Source organism: Hermetia illucens, chromosome 4 (assembly GCF_905115235.1).
Source record: "Hermetia illucens chromosome 4, iHerIll2.2.curated.20191125, whole genome shotgun sequence".
Classification (NCBI taxonomy): domain Eukaryota; kingdom Metazoa; phylum Arthropoda; class Insecta; order Diptera; family Stratiomyidae; genus Hermetia; species Hermetia illucens.
Window position 1 is genome coordinate 82,843,144 of NC_051852.1, and position 25,298 is coordinate 82,868,441.

The 25,298-nt window shown below is 39.4% G+C and overlaps 1 protein-coding gene across 1 annotated transcript; it reads right to left on the bottom strand.

Annotated features, from left to right (window-relative positions):
- Positions 1-283: 283 nt before the first annotated feature.
- On the bottom strand, positions 284-22,642 carry LOC119653380. Its single transcript, XM_038057927.1, has 8 exons — positions 22,152-22,642; positions 21,996-22,098; positions 8,796-8,838; positions 8,595-8,729; positions 6,525-7,048; positions 6,364-6,453; positions 1,197-1,366; positions 284-1,135 (listed from the first exon to the last, which is right to left on the bottom strand). The coding sequence occupies exons 1-8, from the start codon at positions 22,238-22,240 to the stop codon at positions 376-378; spliced, it is 1,914 nt and encodes a 637-aa protein (XP_037913855.1). The 5' UTR covers positions 22,241-22,642; the 3' UTR covers positions 284-375.
- Positions 22,643-25,298: the final 2,656 nt, after the last annotated feature.

Sequence of the window (25,298 nt, forward strand, 5' to 3'; positions counted from 1 at the left end):
TTATCCACCTTTTTATTTCCACCTACCCGGCCTGCGAATAAGCCCATCTCCGGATGCGCCCATCCGCCGAGTGTTCCCTTATTCGCACCAGCGGACGCGGCTGAGATTTTGGATCGGGGTGTATTTTGAGGCCTAGATTTCAGATAGATGCATCACTGGGATTTTTTCAGATCAAAAAATTACTTAATATTCCCTTAGAATTGCGTGAGGAACTACCTGGCGCACAGCTTGTCCGGTTGATTTCAAATACCTTGTATATTTTCAAAAGAAAATGTTGTTTGCACCTTATGAAATTTTATTTTATATCGAATTGGTCTATACTTACTAATATACAAAGAAAATCTATCAAACCAAGGAAAATAGGACAGTATAAATTCATATAGCACAAATAGTAAAGTAGCCTCCACATTTCGAACACTTCACTTTTGATCCTAATTTTGGTTTCAAGTTTTGATAAACTTGTGCTAGTTTCATCTGGATGAAATCGAAATCCAATTTCTCAATGAAACTTTCGATATCATGAAGACCGCATTCTTTTTTCACAATTTCAAACACTTTCCATAGAACTTCTTCAAACGGTATAAAACGTGTCAATGCTTCCTCCAAAGCTTTTACGTTTTTCTCGTAATATTCACTTGCAATGCGACAAAGAGTTTTTAGTCCCTCCTTCGTGACAGACCTAAGGATGTTCATAACGCATTCTTCTAAGTTTGATGTATCACCTATTGCAGCGAGAACTGTTATTCCCAGCAGTTGGCTGAAGTTGACCACTTGGTCCAAAGCAGGTCGTGAAAATGTATGATTTTGTTGTCCTGATGGCACCATACCAGAATATTCCACCGGATTAACTGGGGCAGCAGCAACGCGTGCAGGAATGCTGTCACCAATTCCGTGCTGTAAATTTTGCCTGAGTACGCCTGACTCGACCGCTAAGTCATTGTTAAGCAGAATTTTTCCATCAGGATTGAACGAAGCTTTGAGGCCATTCTCATTTAGTTGTTTGTTAATTTTGAAGAGATCGTTGAGAGGTTGTTTCGAATCTGGCATTTTGTTCAGAGCTCTAATGACATCCATTTTGCCCTGATTTTGCCCTTTTAAACGAATAGTTTCTTTATATGCCCGATCAAATGCTTTTCTGCAAGAGTGAAAACCAATTATATTAGCAAAATCCTTCAGAGTGACAATACGCGTGTTACCTTTGACGATTACTCAGTGCTTTTCGAGAAGTTTGAATAGTTGCGTCGCGGCTACTGTTGACAATTTGCGATGCAGTTTGAAAATTGTAAACCGAATGTGTAACAAGGAAAAGTGATGCTCCAAGCTGTGCCACGTCTATAGGTGACACTTTCTCATCATTAAGCACTTTCTAAAAAAGAAAACCATTTTCATCATGTAAGCCCCGAAAATATGCTCTTAATCTACCTCTGATCAATAACTCATTTTATTGTTATTTTCATTTCATTTTCAATTCTACTGAGACAGCTGATTGTTCTTCATAATAAACAATAGTCCATTATTTATTATTCGACACAAAGGACTACCACACATGAATGATGGCACCTTATTTCCGCCTTTTAGGATATCTTGGGTTGAAAATAGACAAATTAACACGTTATCGACCGACCGCTCAGCAGCCGATTCTTCGCTTTCTCTTATAACCGATTTAATAGAATGTTTATTTTCATTCGGTTTTTAATTCACATAATGTACCATGATCTATATATTGATATACTTGAATTCGGGAATCGCTATATCTTAGGCCCAATACAGAAGCTCGCTACCAAACCCTTATAACTTGAGAGCCTTTGACCCCATATCGTACTCGTGGTTACTACGCTTGTACAAAATCAACCCGAATATGTTTTTTCTCCTGAGAACAGTGATGAAGAATTGGAGCACGAGGTTATCGGTATCTTCCAAAGCAACTTTCTAAGCCCACTGTGGTTTTGTTTGGCTATGAATCCATTATCCTATCTTTTGCATGAAAGCAAATACGAGTTCCAAGTCAAACATGGCATATTGTCGAAATGTACATTAAGTTATTTAATATATATTGACATCAAATTGTACGCCAAAGACGGGAACCAACTTCGTTCCTTTCTGGACATCACCATCCAGTTCAGCAGGGATATCGACATGCAGTTGCTGGTCAAAGAGTAGTATAGGTCCCAGTGCAAAACGTGGATTGGTATCCACGATGGAGCTTAAAACCTGCCAAACGCAGGACCAAGACCAATAGTTCTATTACCAAACCCTATCTCCGCCCCACGTGGTGACCGCTGGGAACTCTTTTTTAACGAAAAGCTGCAGACGAAGAAGAATGAAGGCGAGTCTCCTCCAAATTGTTCCTCCAGTTTGATGTCCCAGGTATGATATCAAAATCATACTTGGGGATTTTAACAGCCAAGTAGGAACGGAGCCCGTATTCAGGCGATTAGCTCCCATAGCTTACATCAAAATACAAATGATAACGGACTGCGGACTATTCAATTAGCAGGGTCACATGAAATGGTTGTTGGAAGTACCTGGTTTGCGCGGAAAGCGGTCCACAAGCATACGTGGGCTTCTGCAGGCGTGACCATTTTCAACCAAATTGACCACGTGTTGATCGCCGCCACCTCTCAGTCTTGATGAATGTCAGAACATATAGGGGGCCAATATAGACTCGGATCACTATCTTGTTGACATGGTGCTCCGAGCTCGAATTACGGTACCACTCGAAATCTCCTCTGACAATCAGATGAGAGTTAACACAACACAGCCCTCCGCAACACCTATAAGAGGGAAATGGATGCCGCAATAATTGCATTCAACAGAGATCCTGGAGATGAAGCATCAACAAATGATCTTCACAATCACCTGAAGAACGTATTCATAAATACGACCACAAACATACTTGACCCCTGCCGCAAAAGAGTCGGAACGGCTGGTAAGACGATGAATGTAAGCTAGCAACGGAAAAGAAGAATGCTGTATACCGAGTAATGTTGCATCCTCAAAGGACGCGCGGAGACTTTCACGAACTCCGGCGAGCGGAGAAGCGACTTCACAGACGGAAAAAGAGAGCCTGGGAGAACCAATAGATCTGTGAACTCTAAAAGTACAGAGAGCAACCGCACCAGGCGTGCAAGTTTTACCAACAAGTCAGCAGGATGAAGCCTTATACACCTCGGTGCTCATCCTGCCGAGACAAAGAGGGAAATCTGATTTCTGACAGAATGGGCATGTTGGAGCGGTGGATTGATACTTTGATGAACTGGTCAACAACCAGAACATCGGCGAGTTGGAGGTTAAATACTGACACCACCAAGTATAGAAGAAAAAGGCCATGCAATCCATCGGTTTAATAATCATAAGTCACCAGGAGCCGATGGAATTACAGCCGAATTGGTTAAATATGGAGACGACCAATTACATCAAGCGGTTCATCAACTGACGCTCAAGGTGTGGGTCAGCGTGACGACTGGCAATGAGGCATTACTTGTTCCGCACATAAAAAGGGAGATATCACACAGTGCAGCAATTATAGAGGTATCACGGTGCTGCGTACCATCTATAAGATATTCTCCGTTATCTTCCTAGGTCGGATAGCCCCATACGACCAGAACATCATTGGCCCATACCAGGCTTCACTTTAGGCAAATCAGTAACAGTTGCACCATCTTTTCATCGACTTTAAAGCCGGCTATGATAGCATAGCCAGGGTAAAACTGTACACGACCATGAGAGAATTCGATATCCCAACGACTAGGCTGTTCCTAACCAATCTCCGAGGACCAGATAAAAGCAGCAGGATCACGCTTGAGACCACTCGACATCAACAACGGTCTAAGGCATTGAGATGCTCTATTATGCGCCCTCTTTAACCTGGCCCTGGGAAAAGCTATCCGTGATCTAGAAGTAAATGCAAACATTACGAGCCCCTTTAAGCCACCCAACTACTACGAAACGTACAAACTGCTTTCATCCAAAGCGACCAGGCAGCGTGATATCTTGGGCTGCACATCAATGAAGACAAGACAAAATATGTGGTGGCAACGTCAGCACCGAAAACCAACATCAAACAGTACTTTTTAAATGGGAAGAATAAAGATAGGAGACTACAACTTTCAGACTTAATGTATTCCTCGGAGACTTGGGTTCTCAGCAAGAAAAGTTGCGAACTTTTGGCCGCGTTCGAGAGAAGAATCCTCCGAAGAATTTTTGTTTTTGTTTGTTTGTTTTTTGCAGTCAATGCAAACACGCCATGCGCCATGCGCAATACGCAATAGTACTCAAATTTGTTCACAAGGTGGGGTATTATCACCTTTAATGCGGAGCTTGGTAGTTCATGAACACCTAAAAGAGCTAACAATCACTGAAATGCAGATCCAGGGTTACACGGATGATATTGTTTTAATCTGTTGGTGCAAATCTGACTGCGAATCACATCAGAGTACCATTCACTAGGAATCGGAAGACCAAAAACTACTCTGTAAGACACATTTTGAAAACATATTTCGGAAAGTCACAAGAGTTCTGAGGCAAGGAGGACGATCTTCAAAATGTCAGTGAGCCGGGGAGCTGCCTAAATCGAAGGAAAATTTATATTCTTTCTAGGTGGCATCCCGAATTACTAATACCAAGTGATAGCATGACGAAGTTTCACTTCGATAAGAAGTTTAAAACATGTTGGAGTAGCAGGGCAAACTGAGAGCCCATGGCATTTACATGCGGCTGTGAACCAGGTAATCAGTTGCTGGTTTAAGCCGCATGTCAATGCCATGGCGGATCTCTTACGACAGAACAAGCAGGCGGTGAGGTCATTGGTCCAATGGGCAAGCACACCAGCTTGTTTCAGGTGGAATCATAAGCCATAATGTGCCTCCTTCAAACTCGAAACAAACTATAGGGGGTCGCACATTGATATTTTAACCGATAGTCTAGCGCCTATTAAGGTATTTAGCTTCTACCAGTGAACAAGCTCGGCTCGCTCTGGTTTCCAGGCCACATTGATTTAGAAGGACTGACGTAGAGGACGAGATGGCCAGGCAAGGAGCAACGGCGCCGCTATACGGGTCAGAGGCATTCTGTGGAAATGGGTTCATGGATACGACATTCAAAAACTGCAGGCTAAACTCTCACCTAGGGAAGCTAGGGATATCTATGGACACTATCTGTAGATTTTGTGAGGAGAGTGATGAAATCCTCCACACATGTTCTGGGAGAGTGTCCGGCACTTGTACAAAGAAGTTCAGGCACGTATGAGAATACTCAATACCATATGCCTGACTGAAACACTTGGAAGTAGGTAACCTGTCGTTTATAGATTTAATTGACATACTATAGTTTATGGGTACACTATAACCAGTAAAGGGGCACAATAATTCTTTTAGGACGCGGTGCAGCATCCCTTGGCGATATTATTATTATTTATAATGACACTAAGGAGTTACTTAATATTTTTAGCTTAGAATTGTATGAGAAATCGCTCGACATACAGTTTGTGTGGTTATTTGGAAACACATTGTATGTTTGAAGATGAGATAACCGTTTAATAAACCGGGTCAGCATGTCTTTGATGAGAATGAATCGTGCGGTCAGTTAAAATAATGACAAGGTTCTTCAATCTCTCATCAAATTGCTGGAATTCTTTAATGGCGACTTGGATTTCCAAAGCACAGGATTTTTGACTACTTTTACCGTGTTCACGTTCTATGTCGCAGTTCCCAGCGTCACACTATCAATTTTTTGCAGAAACTGACATCGATCCAACCCCTCCGAAGAGTTCTTGCAAGTTCCTCCGTCTTACCAATGAGAGTACTAATATTTAACACAAACAGGGACGCTCTTCGTCATTCCTCGAAAGGACTAAGGAACTCCCTGCTGCGTCACCTGAGATGCGCCCTAGCATTTCCGAGGCATCCTAAATGTCACCTTTTTTTTTTTAATGGCATTCAATAGATTTTCTTGTTCGGCCTCTCACGGGCCTGTCATGAAGAACCCAGGTATGATTGATCATAGTGGAGTTACTACAACTATATTTAACTCTTTCGCTGATGTCGGCATTTTATTTCCTTTTTACTGACGACAAGTACAAGTATCGGGACTTGAGACCAACACATTATGTGAATAGGGCGACTTCCTGCTATGTAATCGAGTTAATTGCAAGGCGGAGGAAGTATTTCAATTTAGTGATTTTCCATAAATACATTTCTAGCCCACTATGACTTAGATGAAGAAATTATTTATTTACCAATTATTTCAGTCTTGTTCCCTATATTATGTTTACTTTATACAGATGTAAGAAAAAATAGATTTCTGCAATGAACTCAAAGGACCTCCGCTGTTTATCAGCTGAACCTTAGCAAAGAAGTTACTTACGGTTATTATCTCTATGGCACTGTTTCCTGCACCAACACCGTTAATAGCGATAGTAGCCAAATTCAATCCGTTCACGGCACCACGCGCAATCTGAAAGTGTAAGAAGGTAAGGTTCTATGTAAATTAATTCAACAACAAAACACTAAATTCCAAATCCTTACGCTCGAAACGTTCCTTCCGGTTGCAGCAAAACGTGATAATACTGATGTCGCGCCACTTGCACCAATGCTTACTACGCCTCCGGCTACTCCTAGCCAATCCGCTCTCGCTTGTGAATTAGACAAGTTAATGTTTTCCTCATGCTTCCCTCGATCAACAAGGCGAACAATTGAAGAAACAGCTCCACAAATTCCGGACCCTATTCCTACTACAGCTGCTCCAATCAGTACCGGGGCGGCAACTGGTAGCGCAAGTGAAGCAATCGTGACTCCAGCAGCACCAAGTCCAGCAATTCCAGCCGTTGTGTTGATTACATCTCCTGCCTTAGACAAAGGCTTCGCAGCAGGTGTTTCTTCGCACTGCAAAAGAACCTGACCACCTTCATTGAAGTTGTAGTATCCTTTTCTAGGAGCCACTAGAATCCCTTCGGGCAAATTATTATTCTCCAGATAGTCGTCCCAATCCTGGTATACCCGCCCATTGTCATCAACGAAAACCATGCAGCAATCAGTACTGTCATTATCTTCTGCAGAGATGAATGAAAACTTACAGGATACAACAATAATTCGTGTACTTAATTTTAGCAAGGGATGTAGATGTAAATGGCAATGATTAAGGCTCACACGCACTGGCGGTGAACCGCAATGCTTTTTGATTTTAGTAAGCAAACGCCAATATGAACTAGACCACCACAAAATTTCGAACGCGGCTGTTAAAGGAAGTGCAGCAGCCCGACCTACGGCTATACGCACTAGGCGGTTGTAATATTCGACCAACCGCCATGAAGTTCGACATTGAGAAATTGCTACTTGTTTAAACTGCACAATACTAAGAATTATAGTATAAGAATAGCCCACATATTTGGAGAAGAATGAAAAGGAGCGAAAAAACTCTTGTTAAGCATCTCTGATATATGTACAATGCAATACAATGTATATCCAAAGTTCTAATTCAATTTCTATTATAATAGATTTTCAATTATAAAATTCATTCCCACGATATTTGATTCTTGCAAGTGATATGATGGTATTCAATTCTTGCAACTCAGCACAATTCAAAATCAATAACAGGACGGTTGTTGGCTGCCAACAGGGCCTGTTCCGCTCGAAAGGTCTCACCATAGGGTCAAAGCTCTTACTGTACAAGACAATGATCTTGCCAGTCGTCATTTATTCCTAGAAGACCTGGGTTTTTAGAAAGAAAAAATGTTCAAAGGAATTTTTGGCCCCCTACATGAGGATGGACGATTCCATAGCCTATATAACGGCGAAACCTATGAGCGATACAATGACCGTGTGGTAGTGGACAAAATCCGGCTCAACAGGTTGCGGTGGGCGGGTCACTTAATCCGTATGGATGAGGATGATCCAGCCCAGAAAGTCTATAAGGGCAATATCTATGGCAGAAAGAGAAGGCAAGGCAGACCCTGCCTCAGATAGAGCGATGCCATAAAGCAGAACATCAGACAGCTTTTAGTCATACCGAATTGAGAAGCTCGGCGCCAAACCGGACTGTCTGGAGTTCCTTATTAAGGTAGGCCTAGACGAATACCGGTTATTCCGCCGTTGATGATGATGAATAAAATGCTGGATTCATTCAGTCACCGAAATTGGTTGCTTTCATTTCACAGTTTCTGTCAGATGTAGCGTTTCAAGTTCCATAATATCACTTATCAATATAGTACAGGTAAAGCAACCTGTTCTTTAGTAGTAAGCATTTTTTATATAGCGATGATGTGATAATAGCTTGCATTTCATTTGTGAATCGGATTTTCATTGATCGGCAATCTAATCGCTCTATTTACGCGGTTGGACAATCGCTAGTTATTTCAATCGCGTCTGGCGGTTAGTCGACTAGGCGAATAACCGAAAGTGCGTACGAGCCCTAACACTTGAATTCCTTGGGGGGTTTTATCTATGCGTCCTAAATGGTTCCCGATTCCTGGTTCAATATTTCCTTCATGACCAGGAAAACAACTTTAAGTATCCAACCGTTAGATAGAACCATTAAGGGGCAAATTAAAAAAATAAAATAAAGGAAATTAAATAAATCAGCGTTTTACGATAACATACTGCAACATTTGCGAATTCTCATAAGTGGGTACACCCCATAACTTGTTTGGTGTTGAGCATACAATTTGTTTTCGGTGTAATTCGTACAAAGAACATAAACAATAGACATCAACAGATTTCGTCCATAATACTTCCCTGAAAGTACAGAAAGCATACATATGTTATCCATGGGAGATTTTTATATCTAGAACAGTATATTACTTTGATTCCAGGCTGCTGTTACGACCGCATCTCGGATTTTTCCCTAAAAAAGAAATGTATATTACTAACTTATACATTTTGTATCCTTATAGTCTAAAAATGACAGAATTAGTGAAGATTCCTATAATATGTTGGCAGGCAAAGACGGACCCATAGCACTGTAATGGCGGACGAAATAAAACTGCGCGCAAAATTATGCAAGAGTCTATGACTTTATTATATTCATAACCACACAGCTTTTCGTTATCAAGGACTTCATTTGATATCACACAAACATATTCGCAGAAAATGTTTTACATCCAGTCTCCTCAAAACAAATTTGATTTGAATCAAACGTTATTGGACGTCGAGGCAATGGTAACTGACGACCAAAAATATAGAATTACCCCCTTTCACGTTCACAGCTCCAACCTTTCCACCACTTTTCGCATACGCATGAGTCCTCGCTATCGTGAAAATTGCGTGCAACAGAGAGATGACTGCAGGTTGGCAGCATTAGATACAAATCGTGATCGCTAAGAGTTCTGAAGAGTGTGAGTGACTACTGATCATGACCATCCTACGCGAAATCCATTCACTTTGCAAGTTTCCTCTTCCCATTTTCTCATTAAAGCGCAAATTTGGATTTCCATTCGCTACCGGCGGCTACTAACTGGCTAATTATGCACAGAAAAGGATCACATAGCAGGTACTTTGGGCTCGTGGACCTGGGTCCAATTCTGGACAAAAAAACTTCTTTCTATTTGAGCAAATTATTTGAATTTCCAATTGAGTCAACGTTGATATTCGCGACATTTAAGCTTCTAATGGAGTTTGGTAAGATAATGTTTGACGAAGTCGGAAAAATTTAAGTAAGAAGAGAAAAGAATGTTAATGAGGTGAAGTCGACCAAGAATTAATAATAATCGTTGACGTAACAATCCATATTGGATCAGGGCCTTGAAGTATGTTAGGGCACTTCATTCAAGACCGTAACGGTACACTGAAGGATTACAGCACCCTGTAGGAGGCACTTGATCAGCATTGCGCTCGCCCGACATTATTACTCTGATTTCACTCAGGTACTCATTCACAGCTGCGTCGACTGGTATCCGATGTCAAATCACGATACAAATCTCACTGCCAGTGAGATTCGAACCGCGACCTTCGGTACGACAGCCTTGTGCTCTAACCACGCAGCTATCCGAACACCAAGAATTGCGTACTATTAATAAATGACCATTTACTTGGTATTCTGACTTCGGTCGGATAGGTTTTCCATCTACTAAATAATAATAAGGAAATTTTGATTTAGCTTAAATCGGTTGGTGAAGAGGACTGTAGTTCCATCCTCAATTTATATGAACTATTATAAAGAACAAGAAGTCGCCGGTGGTAAATTTTAATGAAAATAATCTGTTCAGAAGAAGCGCTACACTGATGCGCGTGTGGAGAGCCCTCCTTCAAATTCAATACAAAATTGCGCCACTCGCTGCATGTAAAGGGACACATAGACCACATATTCTCACCAAATTTCGTGACAATCAATTCAGCCGGTTGCCAGTAAATCGAGTATGACTGACAGAGAGACATTGAATCGATTTTAATAAGGTTTTGTTTCACACAAAACCTTAGAAATGGTTGTAAAAGCGAGACCAAAATGTAGCAAGCTAGACTGGGACTTTGCGGAAAATCAAAATAGATCCCTGATGGACCTGAACGAAAATATCCTGCATACAAGACGAATACAGATAGTTCATCGGCTGCTGACCTTGACTTGTGAAAAAAACTGGAATATTACTAGATAATGATGTGGTGGCCAAAATCAGGGAGGAATTCGTGCTTACCGAGTGCCAGGAATTGGACGAAATTTTCTTAAAATCCGAGATCTGTAACGCCATGCAGTCTCGATGAGTAAAGCTAATGTGTTGCAACTTAGAAAAGCGTACGGTAACATAAAGATAGTATCAGTAATTCTTTCTACGGAAAAAGCAAAATAAGCGTTTTGGGGGGTGGTGTGCCGTCTGCGAGAATAGAACCCAATGCAAAAATGCTTTAAACGCTGGCAGTTTGGTCGCATGGCGATAGCTTGCAGATCCCATCCTTGTCGCAAATGTAGAAAGGAAGGGTAGTTTGTCAAGGATTGTAATGCAAACGTCAAATGCATGTTCTGTAGGGAAATGCAGACAGTAGCGCACACAGACAGGGGCAGAAAATGTTCAGTGTTCAGGTGACGTTCCCAATTACGCTCGCTTGCTGTTAAATCAATTTTATTCCACGTATTTGTATGCTGCAATGTACAATAGCACTTGCTCGCTGAATTCAACGATAAGCTCGCAAGGAAGTTGAACTTTGCATGGACAGGCGCGATAGAATAGCACCAGCTAGAATTCAACGTGCCTCTTGCCAGGTTTACTGACATGTTTATTGCATCCATAGTCGAGTATGTACGTCGAAGCCCATTTAACGCTCTAACAGACCATCACGGGTTCCGACGATTAACAATGATGAATAGCAGTCTGTTTCGGAAAATCCTCTGCATCACTTTCCCAATTGTATCCAACAAAAAGATCATAAAATACGATACTGGACCTCCAAGTGATTTATATGGCTTGAGAAACAACACATTTTTGCTTTTCATTTCTGTTTTTAGTGTTGATGAAAAGTTCGAAAGTAGCCTTCATGTTTAGCTCCAAGGCTTTGTGGAAATATCCGTTACCATATGCCGATGCTCTCAAGTAGTTCCTCCTGTTTATTTGGAGGTATCCCACATCCATTGGGTGGAACCATCGTTTGAATTTCGCACTTTGTCATGAGCAAAGGGACTGGTTACAATTTCTTTGAAAGCACGCGGGCAGGTTCTTCCCATCTTTTCATTATCACCCTTGTAAACCCCGCCCCAAGCGCTTATAGCGGCTTTTGCGCATAAGCATGCCGACCTATCGGCATTCTATGAAACTTCTTTTTAGAGTTCGATCCACCTGAGATCTCCATGCAAATTGTCAACTTACCAACCAACTCTCCTGTCTAAAATGGGCACATATACATATGTCAAAAGCCACACTGAAGTTTTCAGACCACTTCCTTACAAAGTGTATTACCTCCTAACAATCGCAATACCACGCCCAGCTCCGCGAATGCTTCGAGCAGATTACACAACCTGCCGTTCACTATTTGGCTGCCCAATTCAAGAACCCATGTATTTCAACCTCTTAATTATAACTTTTATCCTCTGGCCTCCAATGCCTAGCTTCATATAGAGTTGCCCGGGTAAAAGTTCTAGTACATTCACAAGAGAATAGAACAAATCGGGATACCGGAAGTTGGGCGCTTCGATGAAAAGGTTTTGTGTTCATTTTATATGAGGAACTCTCTATACACGGTTTTCTACTTGTGAATAGCAAAAAATGCAAAATACTCCTTCAATAATTGCTAAAATCTAGATATACACAAGTAGATGCATATGAAGGACATCAATATTTTGCTAATCCTAAATAAACAAGCGTTGTCTATCCAAATTGATCTGACGCATCTTCACGTATTCCCACTTTACCCCGCGCACAAAGTCATACAAATATGTACTTAAAGTAAATACCACTGGTAATAATGTAAACACAAGTCTATCCAAACGTAATTAGCATATACATATACATACAAATGCCTGTCTCGAGTAATTGATACTGATATACAAATAACTAAAAAAAGCTAAAAAAAAGAAAATTAAAATGTCCCCATGGACCCCGTCGTTCATATAACTTCATTTTATATGATGATGACATCATACATCTCTCAGAGTGCAATAAATGTTCATGAAATGCAGAAGTTTCAACGCCAATAACTTTGTTCATAATAGTTGGATTTCATTCAAACAACCAAAGTCATGTCTTATATTATCTCTTATACCTTATCTTGTACGTCTAGGATGAAATTAAGGGCGGTTTTTGGGTAAATTTCAAAAATATAGTGATATACTGTTATTAACTTTATTTGTCCAGATATCGGAATGGAATGTATTTTGAGGTATAGATTTCGCATAGGTGCACCATTGTGATTTTTTTTATGTTGTTGTTTTTATGTTTCATCCAATATCAGAAATAAGATCAGTTTCGAAAAGTACTAATCGATCCCTTTCATTTGATATCCCACATGACATATTCGGTGAAAAAAATGCACACCCCCCTTTCGCATGTAAATCCAATACAAAATGGCGCCACCAGCCATATGTATACATATTAGAAAACAGGCTTTGTTTTTATTGATTTTTATATAAAAAAAATTCAGATAATTGCATTATTTTGATCCTAATTTCGTTATTAATCCCCGCCTACATGAGATGCATGGTTTTCGAGTGATGGATGGGAAGGCGCACATCGGCACTATATAACTTTTGTTTCTTATGCCACCCTCTACCCCCACCCCAAATTTCATGTCAATCGGTCTTGACTGAAAAAATTCGGATGTTGAATGTATAAAGATATAAATTGGTTAATGAGATGTTTCTTGGTGACAGGATCGTGGCTCCTAGAATGCCTGATTTCTTCAATTCGAGCGATTGTTTCAGCGCTGCAAGTTGGATATTATGGTGTCAAGCGAGATTAGGTGGTGGAATTCTGAGGAGCATTTCTCTCCGTATTTCGGCACTTGATTCTCTATTTCGCAAATCTCACCTCTCATCTGGAGTCAGCGTGGCTGAAGCCGTTCGCAGACGTTGAATGTTTCCTTTTATACAATCGCAAACACAACGTATGAATTATAATGAGCGTGTGGCGAAGCGATACCGTTCACTCGGAGAGCGCGGCCGGCCAATACTCATGCCATGTCTGCTCATTTTGACATTTCAAAAATTTTTTAAAATAATTCCATTAAGAAAACGAAAATCTTTATAAAAATTTATCATGTTGTCTGTTGTTCTAATTGTTTTTTTCTGCAACATTGATCGTTTTAACTAACATTTATGTACTAAATGTTTTTGAAGAAGCAGATTTGAGAGAAAAGTCTCCAGCGCGACCGAGAAGATGCAGTTATCTGGTGGACACAGGTGGGGAAATCTCGCTCCTGCCCAAATCCAGACTATTCCTCAGCAGCAAACTCGACGCCCATTGCAACTTACAGCTATAGGTAAGTAGACATGAGTCTTGGCTTACATCGGACCTTTTCGTGGCGCTTCATTTTAGCTAATATCGGTGTTTCCATATTAGACGCAGACTTCCTGTGTCACTATGGACTGCCGGTAGATATGCAACATTGGTCTCTGATAGACCCCACAACCCCACTTCTGTCAGCAGGGAAAGTTATAATCTGCTCAAACAGCAACACTTTTTCTATCATTTTTTATTACGTTGCCGATCCACGCATTCGCGCAATCCTATAAAAATATCGCAACATCACTACCGAATGTAATATCTCTCAGCCAGTTAACCATTATGTCCAACACCACATCAACGCCGGTTCTCCAATCTTCCCCAAGGTGCGTCCACTACTAACTTATTAAGCACAGTATATACCAGACCATCCAACAGCAGTTAGTGGTCTCCACTCCATCTGGTTCCAAAGCCTAACGGCGAATGCCATCCTTGTGGAGATTATAGACGCCTGAATGCTCAAACCATTCCGAACCGGTCTCCCATTTCCACCCATCCAAGGACCTTCCGCATTTAGCAAACACTCGTGTTTTCTCTACCTTGGATCTCACCAAGGCCTACCATCAAAGTCCTGTAACTCCCGAAGATATTCCAAAGACAGGAATTTGAACAACTTTTCGTGTTCGCCGATGCCAGATACTGCAGCACCAAAGGATGAATCACAATTGGCAACCGTTGGGTTTCTTCTCAAAACAATTGAATCTCGCTCAATGCCTTACACCGCCTGTGATCATGAATTACTAGCCACGTATCTGAGTATTAGCATTTCCGACATTCCTTTGAAGGCAGGGTTTTCACTTTGTTCACGGACCATAAGCCCCTGACATTTGCCTTACGGCAAAAACTCGGAAAAGCGTTCCCTCGCCAACTTCGGCACTTAGTCTACATCAGCCAGTTCACATTGGACATTCAGCATGTTCCGGTAAAGACAATTTGGTTGCTAACGATTTGTCCCAAATATCCGAAATCAACATTCCAGCCGCAGTCAGTTTTTCGGGAATCGCTGTGGCCTAGAAGGATGACGCAGTTCTTCAGAGCCTGCAATCGGACTCTAAATACAAGTTCAAGGAGTTCCCTATCTTCAGCTCATATTCCCCTATCTGCTGCAAGATTTCTGAAAAAGGACCTAGATCATATATTCCGGCCGTTTTTCGCAAGAATATTTCGCTGGTTGCACGTTCAAATAACGAAGTGGCTAGCCTCCAGCAAGTATTTCTGGCCGTTCATGAACAAAAACGTGAATTCTTGCGCCAGAGCCTGCATCGCATGCCAAAAGTGTAGTCACCAGACATGCTAGGAAGAAGGTAGTTGTATTCCCTAGGTCGACAAGGCGCTTCCACACTATACACCACGACATTATAGGCCTTTTGCGAGACTCGTACGACTAAAAATATTGCCCCACGATCAATGATCGGCTTACGCGGTGATTTGAGACAACACCTCTGAAGAACATAACAGCAGACATGTGGTAAGCCCCTCTGCCAAGAGTGGATTCCGTGCTTTGATGTTCCCGCCGTCATCATCACAAACCAGGGAATGCAATTTGAATCTACTCTTGGCGCCCGGAAACCTCCTGGGATTCAAACGTCAGCGGATCTGCATACAATCCGTAATCCAATGAGATACTAGCATTGGACGTTGAAGGTAGCCCTAATGGCGAGCGACGAGCCGTCCTAGTCGCAAGTCTTGCCTTTCATTGTTGGCGTCCGTACAGCTGTCCACGAAGAGTTTGCTATCAGTCCTGTTGAGGTGGCGTACGATTTAATAAAGTAAAAATAGTTTGATTAGTTAAAAATCCCATGGTCGAATTTGGTGAAAATATTTGAAGTTTGTGAAAAGTCAGTGTCCGGATAGTTGAATGGTTAGAGCACAAGGCTGTCATAAGGAAGGTCGCGGTTCAAATCTCACTGGCGGCAGTGGTATTTGTATCGTGATTTGACATTGGATACCACTCAACTCAGCTATGAATGGGTACCTGAGTCAAATCAGGGTAATAATCCCAGGTGAGCGCAATGCTGACCACATTGCCTCCTATAGTCTACTGTGGTGTACTGTTACGGTATTGAATGAAGTGCTCTAACACACTTCAAAACCCTGATCCAATATGGATTGTTGCGCGAACGATTATTATTAAATGGTGTCAGTAAATCTAAATATATATTGATATATTAATTGCAATTCATAGGTTTTTCTAAACTAGAAGCTTTTTACAAAACTCACCATTTATATCGATTCTTGCCTCAAAAATACCCTTAAACAACTGCACCCCCATAAAATTCAACACAAAATGGCGTCACTCGCTGCATGTAAAGGAACACACATACCACCTGTTCTCACCAAATTGCGTAACAATCAGTTCAGCCCTTTCTGAGTGAATCGATTGTGACAGACAGACAGACATTGAACGGATTTGAGTAAGGTTTTGTGTTTACACAACGGAATTTCAACCTGGTATTTATTTCTCCGTCTAATTTATTATTTAGTACTCTCGCTCTTATTTTTTCTACTAAAAGGACTTTGTCTCACTGTATGGGCGGTTCTCTTTCTTAGGGTCGCCACCACTTTCAAGTCAACAGGAAACTATGCATTGCGAACATTTAACAAGTCGGAATACCGGAAGCTAGTGCTTCGGTTATAAAGGTTTTGTGTTCAGCTTTGTGGGAAACTTTCTAGACACATTTATGCGTTCGTATATATGACTAAAAACCCCCCCCCACCCTTAACAAACACTGCCTATTACTGAATCCTATACTTATACATGCACGTATATAAATATATATATTTCCGAGTTGCTTCTTTCACAAGAGCAAACATATACACATATACAGTATGTATATTGAATATCACTGGTTTAATGTACATATTTATCTACTTGAACTACCCCAAAGCGTTTTAGAACGCACGAAATTCACATAAAATGTGACAGTTTCACCTTGTTAATAGTTGGATGTACTTCAAACTTTCCTACTTCCCAGTTATGCCTTATGTTATCTCTTATACCACTGCCAAATTTTGTACTTCTAGCATGAATTTAAGGGGGTTACCAGCTAAATTTCTAAAATATGCTAATATGCTACTATTAATTTTATTTGTGCAGATATCGGAATAGGATGTATTTTGGAGCCTAGATTTCGTTTAGATAAATGACCGATTTTCTTCAAATTTTTCAGTTGGATAGATTCTGAGAACGAGACCTGTTACACGTTTCAGTGGTTATATTTTTAGCCCCCAATCCCCTACATTTCACCCGATCTCAAATATGGGAACAGTTTTGAAAAGTAAGTCAAATATGATACCCCACATGGCCATATTCTGTTTAAAAAAAATTTGCAACCCCCTTTCATATGTACGCCGAGCCTCGCTATATGTAAGGGAATTCACAGACCAGACGTTCTAACCAAATTTCATGACAATCGGTCTTGCCGTTTCCGAATAAATTGGGTGTGACAGACAGAAAAATATCAAATCGATTCTAATAATGTTTTGCTTCACACAAAACCTTTAAAGTGATGCATATCTTCTGCAATTTCAGCAAATATATTCAAACTTTACGACAAGAAACGCTGTTTATAAACAAATTGAACCCATTTTCATTGATTTTTTAATAAAAATTCAATTAATTTGAGATAAACTATTATTCGTTATGTAAACGTTTTCAAACTTCTTTTTCCTTTCAAAATACAAAAATATACAAATCTGATGACTGATATGTCCTTTTTTCTCTCTTACTAATACGATTTAACGAAGATTATTCTTTGCCTTGTTTAGGGCCTATGATGTGTACGGATAAGCTCACGCAACACATTTGCAAATCGGGGCATTTTAGTGTGGGTACTGCCTTCTAGGTTGTTCAATAAGTTTTGCGGCTCGATAAGAAAAACAAAATTTTATGGTCTAAAATACACTTATTATTCAGTATAGTCTACACTTGTTCCAAAGAGATTCCAATTTATGAATTCCACCCCTGAAGTGAGAATCTAGAAGGACTGCAAAATACGCTTCCACAGCTGTTATGATCTCATCATTTGATGAAAAACTCTTTCCACGTTTAGGTGTGGAAACAGATGGAAGTCGATAGGGACCAAATCTGGTGAATACGGTGGATGCTTCAACAATTCGAACTTGAATTCATGCATTGTAACCATTGTCAAAATGCCCTTGTGGCACGGTTCATCGTGTGGACGAAAAATATTTTTCTTCTGCAAATCGGGTTTTTTCACAAATTTTTTCCTTCAGCTAGTCTAAAAAGTTACAATAATATTCAGAATTTATTGCTTTATCAGTTGCAAGCAATCTACAAATAAAATTTTGCATCCCAAAAAACTGATGCTAACTCCTTCATCGATTTCTGGACATAAACTCGTTTGATTCAGAATCAATCAAGTCTCATCCAGGGTGATGAATCAACGCACACTTTATCCTTCCGAAAACGCTGTTGTCGAGAAAGTTGCATTCAAATGTGTTTTTTGTTTACTGTGCGCGAATGCGGCACCCATTGTACACACAGCTTTCTGAAACCCAATACTTCAGTCAAAATATTGCTTAGACTGCCCAATGCCTAGAGCTTCTACTAAATCTCTTCAAATCACTCGACGATTTTGCAATACATTATCATGTATTTTTTCTACGATTTTTGGTGTTGTTGATGTTTTTGGATGTCCTTGACGTGGATCGCCTTCAAGCCTTGTACGACCACGTTTAAATTCAGCATCCCCTCTTTCTACGGTACTAACTGAAGGCGAAGAATCCTTATATATAATACTTTCAACACTCGTTCATAAATTTCCTTTGCTTTTAAACCTTACAAAAATAAAAATTCAATCACTGCACGATACTTAATTTTTCCCATTGTAAAAAATACTGTGACACGTTAATACTAAATGGTTTGTTTACAAACAATGAATTCACAGATTGAAATGAAACTTCAATACGGTCATATGAAGAGTGTACCAACATGACAAAAAAAATTAAGGCTAATAATAACGCCCTCTCTTATAGAATCGCAAAACTTATTGAACAATCTGGTATTAGATATACTATGGGTCGTTAGATTTACACAAAGCAAGAACAACAATAGGTCACAATTTTACACCGAAACCCATTTGGGGCAATAACACGTTCTTTATTCAAGCGAAACCAGAACATCACGTGCCTCCTAGATTGTTCCACTATCAACTATTTTCGCATAAAAAGTGGCACAGCAAGTTCCTGTGCACTTAATGCAGTCCGCCATTAAGTTGATGGTGGGCTCAGCACTCCTCAAATAAATAATGAAAATTTAATTTTCGATAATTGTTTTAAAGGCAAGAAGAGATTGCAAGTTGCCAAAGCGAAGTAGAAAGTATTTCTCTTTTCAATTGACTCGAAAAGACGCCCAGGTCCAAACAGACAACTGTAAGCAGCCTGGAAGGAGAAATAAAAGGTATACCCTTCGAAGAAATGACAGTAGGATGCGCTAGAAAATTTGGCGGAGTTTATTATTAAAAAGTGCCGAATCGAAGGAGAAACAATGCAAATGGTTGCACATCGTTCTACATACACCTGGGTCGACGAACGATCTGAAGATGGCTTGAAGAAACCAGACCAACACCTTCTTAAATCCATTTTCAAATTAGAGGAAATATTCAAAAGGCTAAATGGCGATAAATTTTTTAGTGACAAAAGTTACTTAAAAGGATACATTTCTTGCACTGAAGATATTCCCTTGGCTGCTAACCTCAAAAAGTTATTCTTTAAGTGACATTTATATTTTCAAAATCGTCACCTAAGTTATTTGCTTCCACAACCGGCCAATGAAAAAAGAAAAATTATTAAGACTATTAATGTTATGTGTTCATGTTACCTTTATATTCTTTATTGAACATAGGCGTGACTAATTCATTTTATTATCAATGAATTTGGCAAATTTTTCTTTGAATTTCTGAAAGTGAATGCTGAATATTTTGTTATTCGTAATTTGATTTACTAACAATAAATGTTAGTCATGACTTCACTTTTGATCAGGGTATTAACAAATTTGCAGTCATCTTTCTACCGATTTTCATATATATGGACTGTATTCATAGATAGACATGCTACCTACAAATCTTGATTCATAACTATCCTTTAACCGTAATAATTCTAGAGATACAAGATGTTCATTAAATTTCACTACATATACACTAGGCAGAAAAAGTGTGCGTACACTCAGTAGTATGATACTTTTCCTTAGTAAAACAAAAAAATTAAGCTAATTTTTGTGGCGAATTTATTATCCAAACATTACAAATAGTTCCGTAGTTTTAGTGTATTTAATTCACTAAGTTATAAGTCTTACAAAAACCAGGTTATAAAGCCAAAAATTAAAAGAATCGCAATAATTCAGTAGAAAGTCTGCGTACAGTAAACAAATATTTAAAAAAAATTATATTTGAGTAAATATGAAAAGCAAATCAGTAGCTTGTAGGATACCCTTTTCTTTTTATGACCTCTTTTAATCTTTTCGGCATAGAAGATACAAGTTTAGATGTTTCTTCAACACTTATTTTATTCCATTCTTCTTGTAATACATTTTTCAGCATATCCTTTGAAGTTATATCGTATTGGCGAATTCTGCGTTCTAATAAATCCCACAGATGTTCTATGGGATTTAAATCTGGCGATTGTGGGGGTGTATGTAACTGTTTGGGAACATTATATAATAGCCACAGCTTATTAACCTCAGCCGTATGCTTAGGGTCGTTGTCATGCATAAAATAAAATTCGTCACCCAGGCGTAAATTTTCAGCACTTTGTTTTAAATTACGTTTTAAAATATTTAGGTAGTCATATTTGTCCATGGTAGACTCTATAAATTGCAGATTTCCTACGCCACCACTTGCCATACACCCCCAAATCATTATTCCGCCACCACCATGCTTTACCGTTGGCATCAAATTTTCTTTATTCAATGCTGTACATGCTTTTCTCCATACTATTTTTCTTCCTTTTATTCCAAAAATGCAGTATTTACTTTCATCTGAGAAAAGCACATTTTCCCAGAATTCATTTGATTGATTTACGTACTTATTCGCAAATTTTATTCGTTTTCGCCTATTAGTTAATGAAATAAATGGTTTCTTACGTGCAACTCGCCCATGGTAACCAGCTCTCTTGAGTATTTTCCGTGCAGTATCAGCACAAATTTTTTTGTTGAACTTAAGTTCAATATCTTTCGCGATTTGTGGTGCAGTTATTCGTGGATTCTTTTTCACCGAACCTATAATACTTCGCCTTTCCCTAATCGACAACTTCGATGGGCGACCAGATCGTGGCTTCGATGTTATTATTCCCGTCGATTTAAAGTTGTTAACTACCCTTTGAACAGATGAATGTCGCCTTCCTACTACCCTGGCTATTTCGCGGAAACTTTTTCCTTCTTCCCATAATTTTATTATAACTTTTCTTTCACTTACACAAATCTCTTTTCGCTTCAATTCCATAATAACAATTATACACACAAATAACGAAAAAACGTCCTTATTTTTCACACTTCAAACACAGCCATAAACCAATAACTCACAATCAATTTACTCCAAATGGCAAGGATTTACATTTCGGGGAATCACCTAATTATGTGGCTGTACGCAGACTTTTTTTACTGAACATTTGTGACTTTTCTTATTTCCCTTTTTTTATTTCAGTTTCCTTGAATTCGCCTTATCAAAGCAACAAGACCACAAGCAATATGCAAACAATAAAATGTTTTTAAAAAACTAATTTATTCGTGTGTTTTACTAACGAATAACCAGGAACTGCTTAGTGTACGCACATTTTTTCTAGCGAGTGTATGTATATCGGTCCAAGTGACGTCATCGATAATTCCACATTTCGTATTGATATTACCTTGTCTACCCTACGTGCACTAACACTGCACACTTCTATGATCGAGTTGGTTACACCCAACAAGCATGCCGCCGTGACAGCAGATGATCAAAACTTGGTTTTGAGACGGACGCTACATGAGCGGTGATGCGGCCAATTCTACGCGTGCGCATCAATTTCATCCACTTGTACTGTGACAGCTACATTGCTATTTATGGATTACTTAGCTTACACTTACCAGTCTTTTATTCTCTTTTATCGTTTTCGAGTCGTTCCCCTCTAGTTCGGGGATCATCAATGCGACCTTTTTCACAAGATATTCTAGATCATCTGGATTATACCTAAAGCAAATTATAATCATCAAGTTTTGTTGGTTAGAAACTGTTTGACGTACAAGTCCCAGGGTATCATGTCCTTCGCTCCGAAAAGGCTGCCTAGCTCCTGTTGCATCTCTCCCGCCGTCTTTCTGCTAATAATGGCCATTGCAAAAAAATCGTTTCGACACTAATGAAAGAGCAGTCTCAATGTGACAAAGATGTGTCTGCCGTGTTAACACTAAATCTACAGCAAAATGGATGGCTTATGGGCACTAAGCTTTTCTCTACAAACAACTGGGCTCACTTCGCAATCAACTGTCCAACTAGCGTATTTGTTCAGATTAAACTAAACTGCGATAATGGAGCACGGAACAACACGAGACAATCGGTCGATTGAGACTTAAGAGCTGCACTGACAGCATTCGTTTATATGGAACACGCATTACTAAATGACTTCATCAGTTGGTGTATGTGTTCGTAGAACTGTAAGTAAGGGGACTCCCCGAATGTTTTGATTTGTTCCCTGGAAGTCAGTGACATTGCGAGTTTCCATATAAACCTTTCTGTAGCACAAAACCCAACTGTTATACAAAGTCTGCTGTCATTTGTATGTGATGAAGTGTTTCAATACGATAAACACTCGTCCACGAGCTCTGGTGCGAAGGCGGGAAATTTCGAGTGTTTTTCGAAATTAAAAAGTTGTGATGAAATAGAGAAAATCTGTATAAAAGGCACTGTGGCAGTTAAGTATCATGCAAATTTCCTAATCTTAAACAAGTAAATTAACGCTGACTTGGTTTTCCATTTAATTACATAAACCGATGTGGCTCTCCAGTACTTATCATAACAATAACAATCTTATCCTGCAGACGACTTATTGGAATCAAGAGATCTCATAACAATAACAATGTGATCTTGCAGACTAAACAAGAGATCTCATAATAATAACATTTTCAGTCTATAAAAGATTTCTGTAGCCAACGATTGTTAGTTAGTAAGCTTGAGGTTTTAGAAATAAACGAATCTTTTTCACCCACGTCTTAGTAAGTCATTGTAAGTAGAAAGCCCAGATAACGTGAAATAATTAAAAGCGTATCGACACTTTATTCTTTTCACTTCTGCTCGGACTTGAAACTTCACTGGCGCAGTCTTGGTGTTTGGAAGGGAGGAAAAATACCTCAAAAACCTTCTCAGAACTACATATCAACCTAAATCCCCGTGGTGAAAACCACGGAAAAAACAATCCATATAATATCTATAAATCAGTATTTGAAATGAAAATGGCAGTAGCGTTAACTTTTTCAGAAGTAATTAGAGAAGCTAGAGCTGTACAATCGTACAAGGGGGAAGATGGATTCCAGTTACACGATTATATAAATGAAGTAGAAAACTTAGTGCGATTAGCAGTTGAAGGGCCGCAAAGAGAACATGTTGCTCAGATCCTGATGTCAAAAATTCAAGGGAGGGCAGCAGCCGTAGTGAGACGTTTAAATGACAGAAACTGGGAAAATATGAAGGTGCTGCTTACAAACACGTTTGGAGTGAAAGAAACATATCTACAAATGAAAGAGGATGCTGACAGGATTCGATCGAAAAGTGCAAAGGAAATATTCGAACATCTTCAGTTTAATTTAGATAAATTGAATTTAAAATATAAATTAGATAATAATCACCCTTTTGAATTTACCCCAACTAACAATGAGAGTAGTATATTAGAAACATTTTTAAACAAAATTCATAGAAACGATGCTATGTATCTTAGAGCAATACCAGTAACTTCCTTAGAACAATCATACAGTGAGTTACTATTGACAGGTTACAAAAACGTGAACATAGTGACAAAAGCCGTGATAAAAACAAAGATTATAAATATAGGGATGCAATCGGGAAGATGATCAAGATCGAACGAATAGAAGAAATTGTGAAGACAGAGGAAGGTATAATAGTAACAGGTGGAGAAGTCGACGAGATAGGAATCATTCTCATCGATATAGAAATGATAATTATCGGCATGTAAGTGGTAGAAATCGACAGCAACCACCGGAACCAATGGAAGTGAATAATACACAAAGTGTACAGGATTTTCGGTCAACAGCCTTGGAAACCTCAATCTTCCAATAGTGAAGATACACATAAATAACTATGCGATCAGAGCATTGATCGATTCAGGTTCCACTACATCATTGTTAAATGAAAAGAAACTGAGAAATCACCCAAGAATAAAAGTAGAAGGAGTATAATATAGGGCCATATCCGGAATTCAACAGGTCCAGTTTGAGACCATTACTAAAACACCACCCAAAGTTGGAATTCGAGAATTGACAAAGTGGAGACTGGCTGATCTCAGCAATAGAACATTCGACGCTATCATCGGTGCTAATATCTTAAACCCAACAGGAGATGTAATAGACTACAATTCCCGAACGGTCAAATTTGGAAACAACACCATACCCTTCCTAACCAATGAGGAAGTAGAAATAAAATACGAAGATGTAAATTTAATGGAACCAGTGGAAAAGGTGGAAATAAAAAGTGAACATTTGAATTCGGAGGTCAAAGAGAGGTTAACGAGAATAATTCGGAAGAACGAGGATATCTTTTTCAAAGAAGGATACTCTCTAACTGCAACAGACATAGTGAGACATGAGATAAACACTTCCACAGAGGATCCGATATATTCCAAAATGTACCGCAATCCAAGGATACACGATCAGGAGATCGAAAAACAAATTAAAGAAATGCTTCGTCAAGGCATAATACGGGAAAGTAAATCGCCATACAATTCACCCGTAGTGATGGTTAAAAAGAAATTAGACAACTCTGGAATTGTAAAATGGCGTATGGCGATCGACTATCGACGACAGAATGCTGTCACAGTGGATGATAAACACCCACTACCCAATATAGAAGGAATTCTAGAAAAATTGGGTTGCGCCCAATATTTCACCAGTTTGGACTTGGCCAAGGGATTCGATCAGATCATGATGAATCCAACCGATATAGCGAAAACAGCGTTTCCGACAGCTCAGGGACATTATGAATATTTACTCATGCCATTCGGACTGAAGAATGCGCCTGCCACCTTCCAACGCTTGATAAATCAATTGTTAAAGGAAGAGATAATTAAAATATGTGTAGTGTATCTCAACGATATTCTGATCTTCGGAACACCGCTTGAAGAACACCTACAAAATATTCAAAATATATTCACCAAATTGCGGAGA

What these genes read in the sequence shown, in the direction of transcription:
- LOC119653380 (XM_038057927.1), bottom strand. Translation starts at nt 22,240, where the DNA reads ATGGCCATTATTAGCAGAAAGACGGCGGGAGAGATGCAACAGGAGCTA. An exon ending in GACATGATACCCTGGGACTT is followed by an intron (nt 22,099 to 22,151) that starts GTACGTCAAACA and finishes AATTTGCTTTAG; the next exon opens with GTATAATCCAGATGATCTAG. An exon ending in AACAGCAGCCTGGAATCAAA is followed by an intron (nt 8,730 to 8,795) that starts GTAATATACTGT and finishes CTGTACTTTCAG; the next exon opens with GGAAGTATTATGGACGAAAT.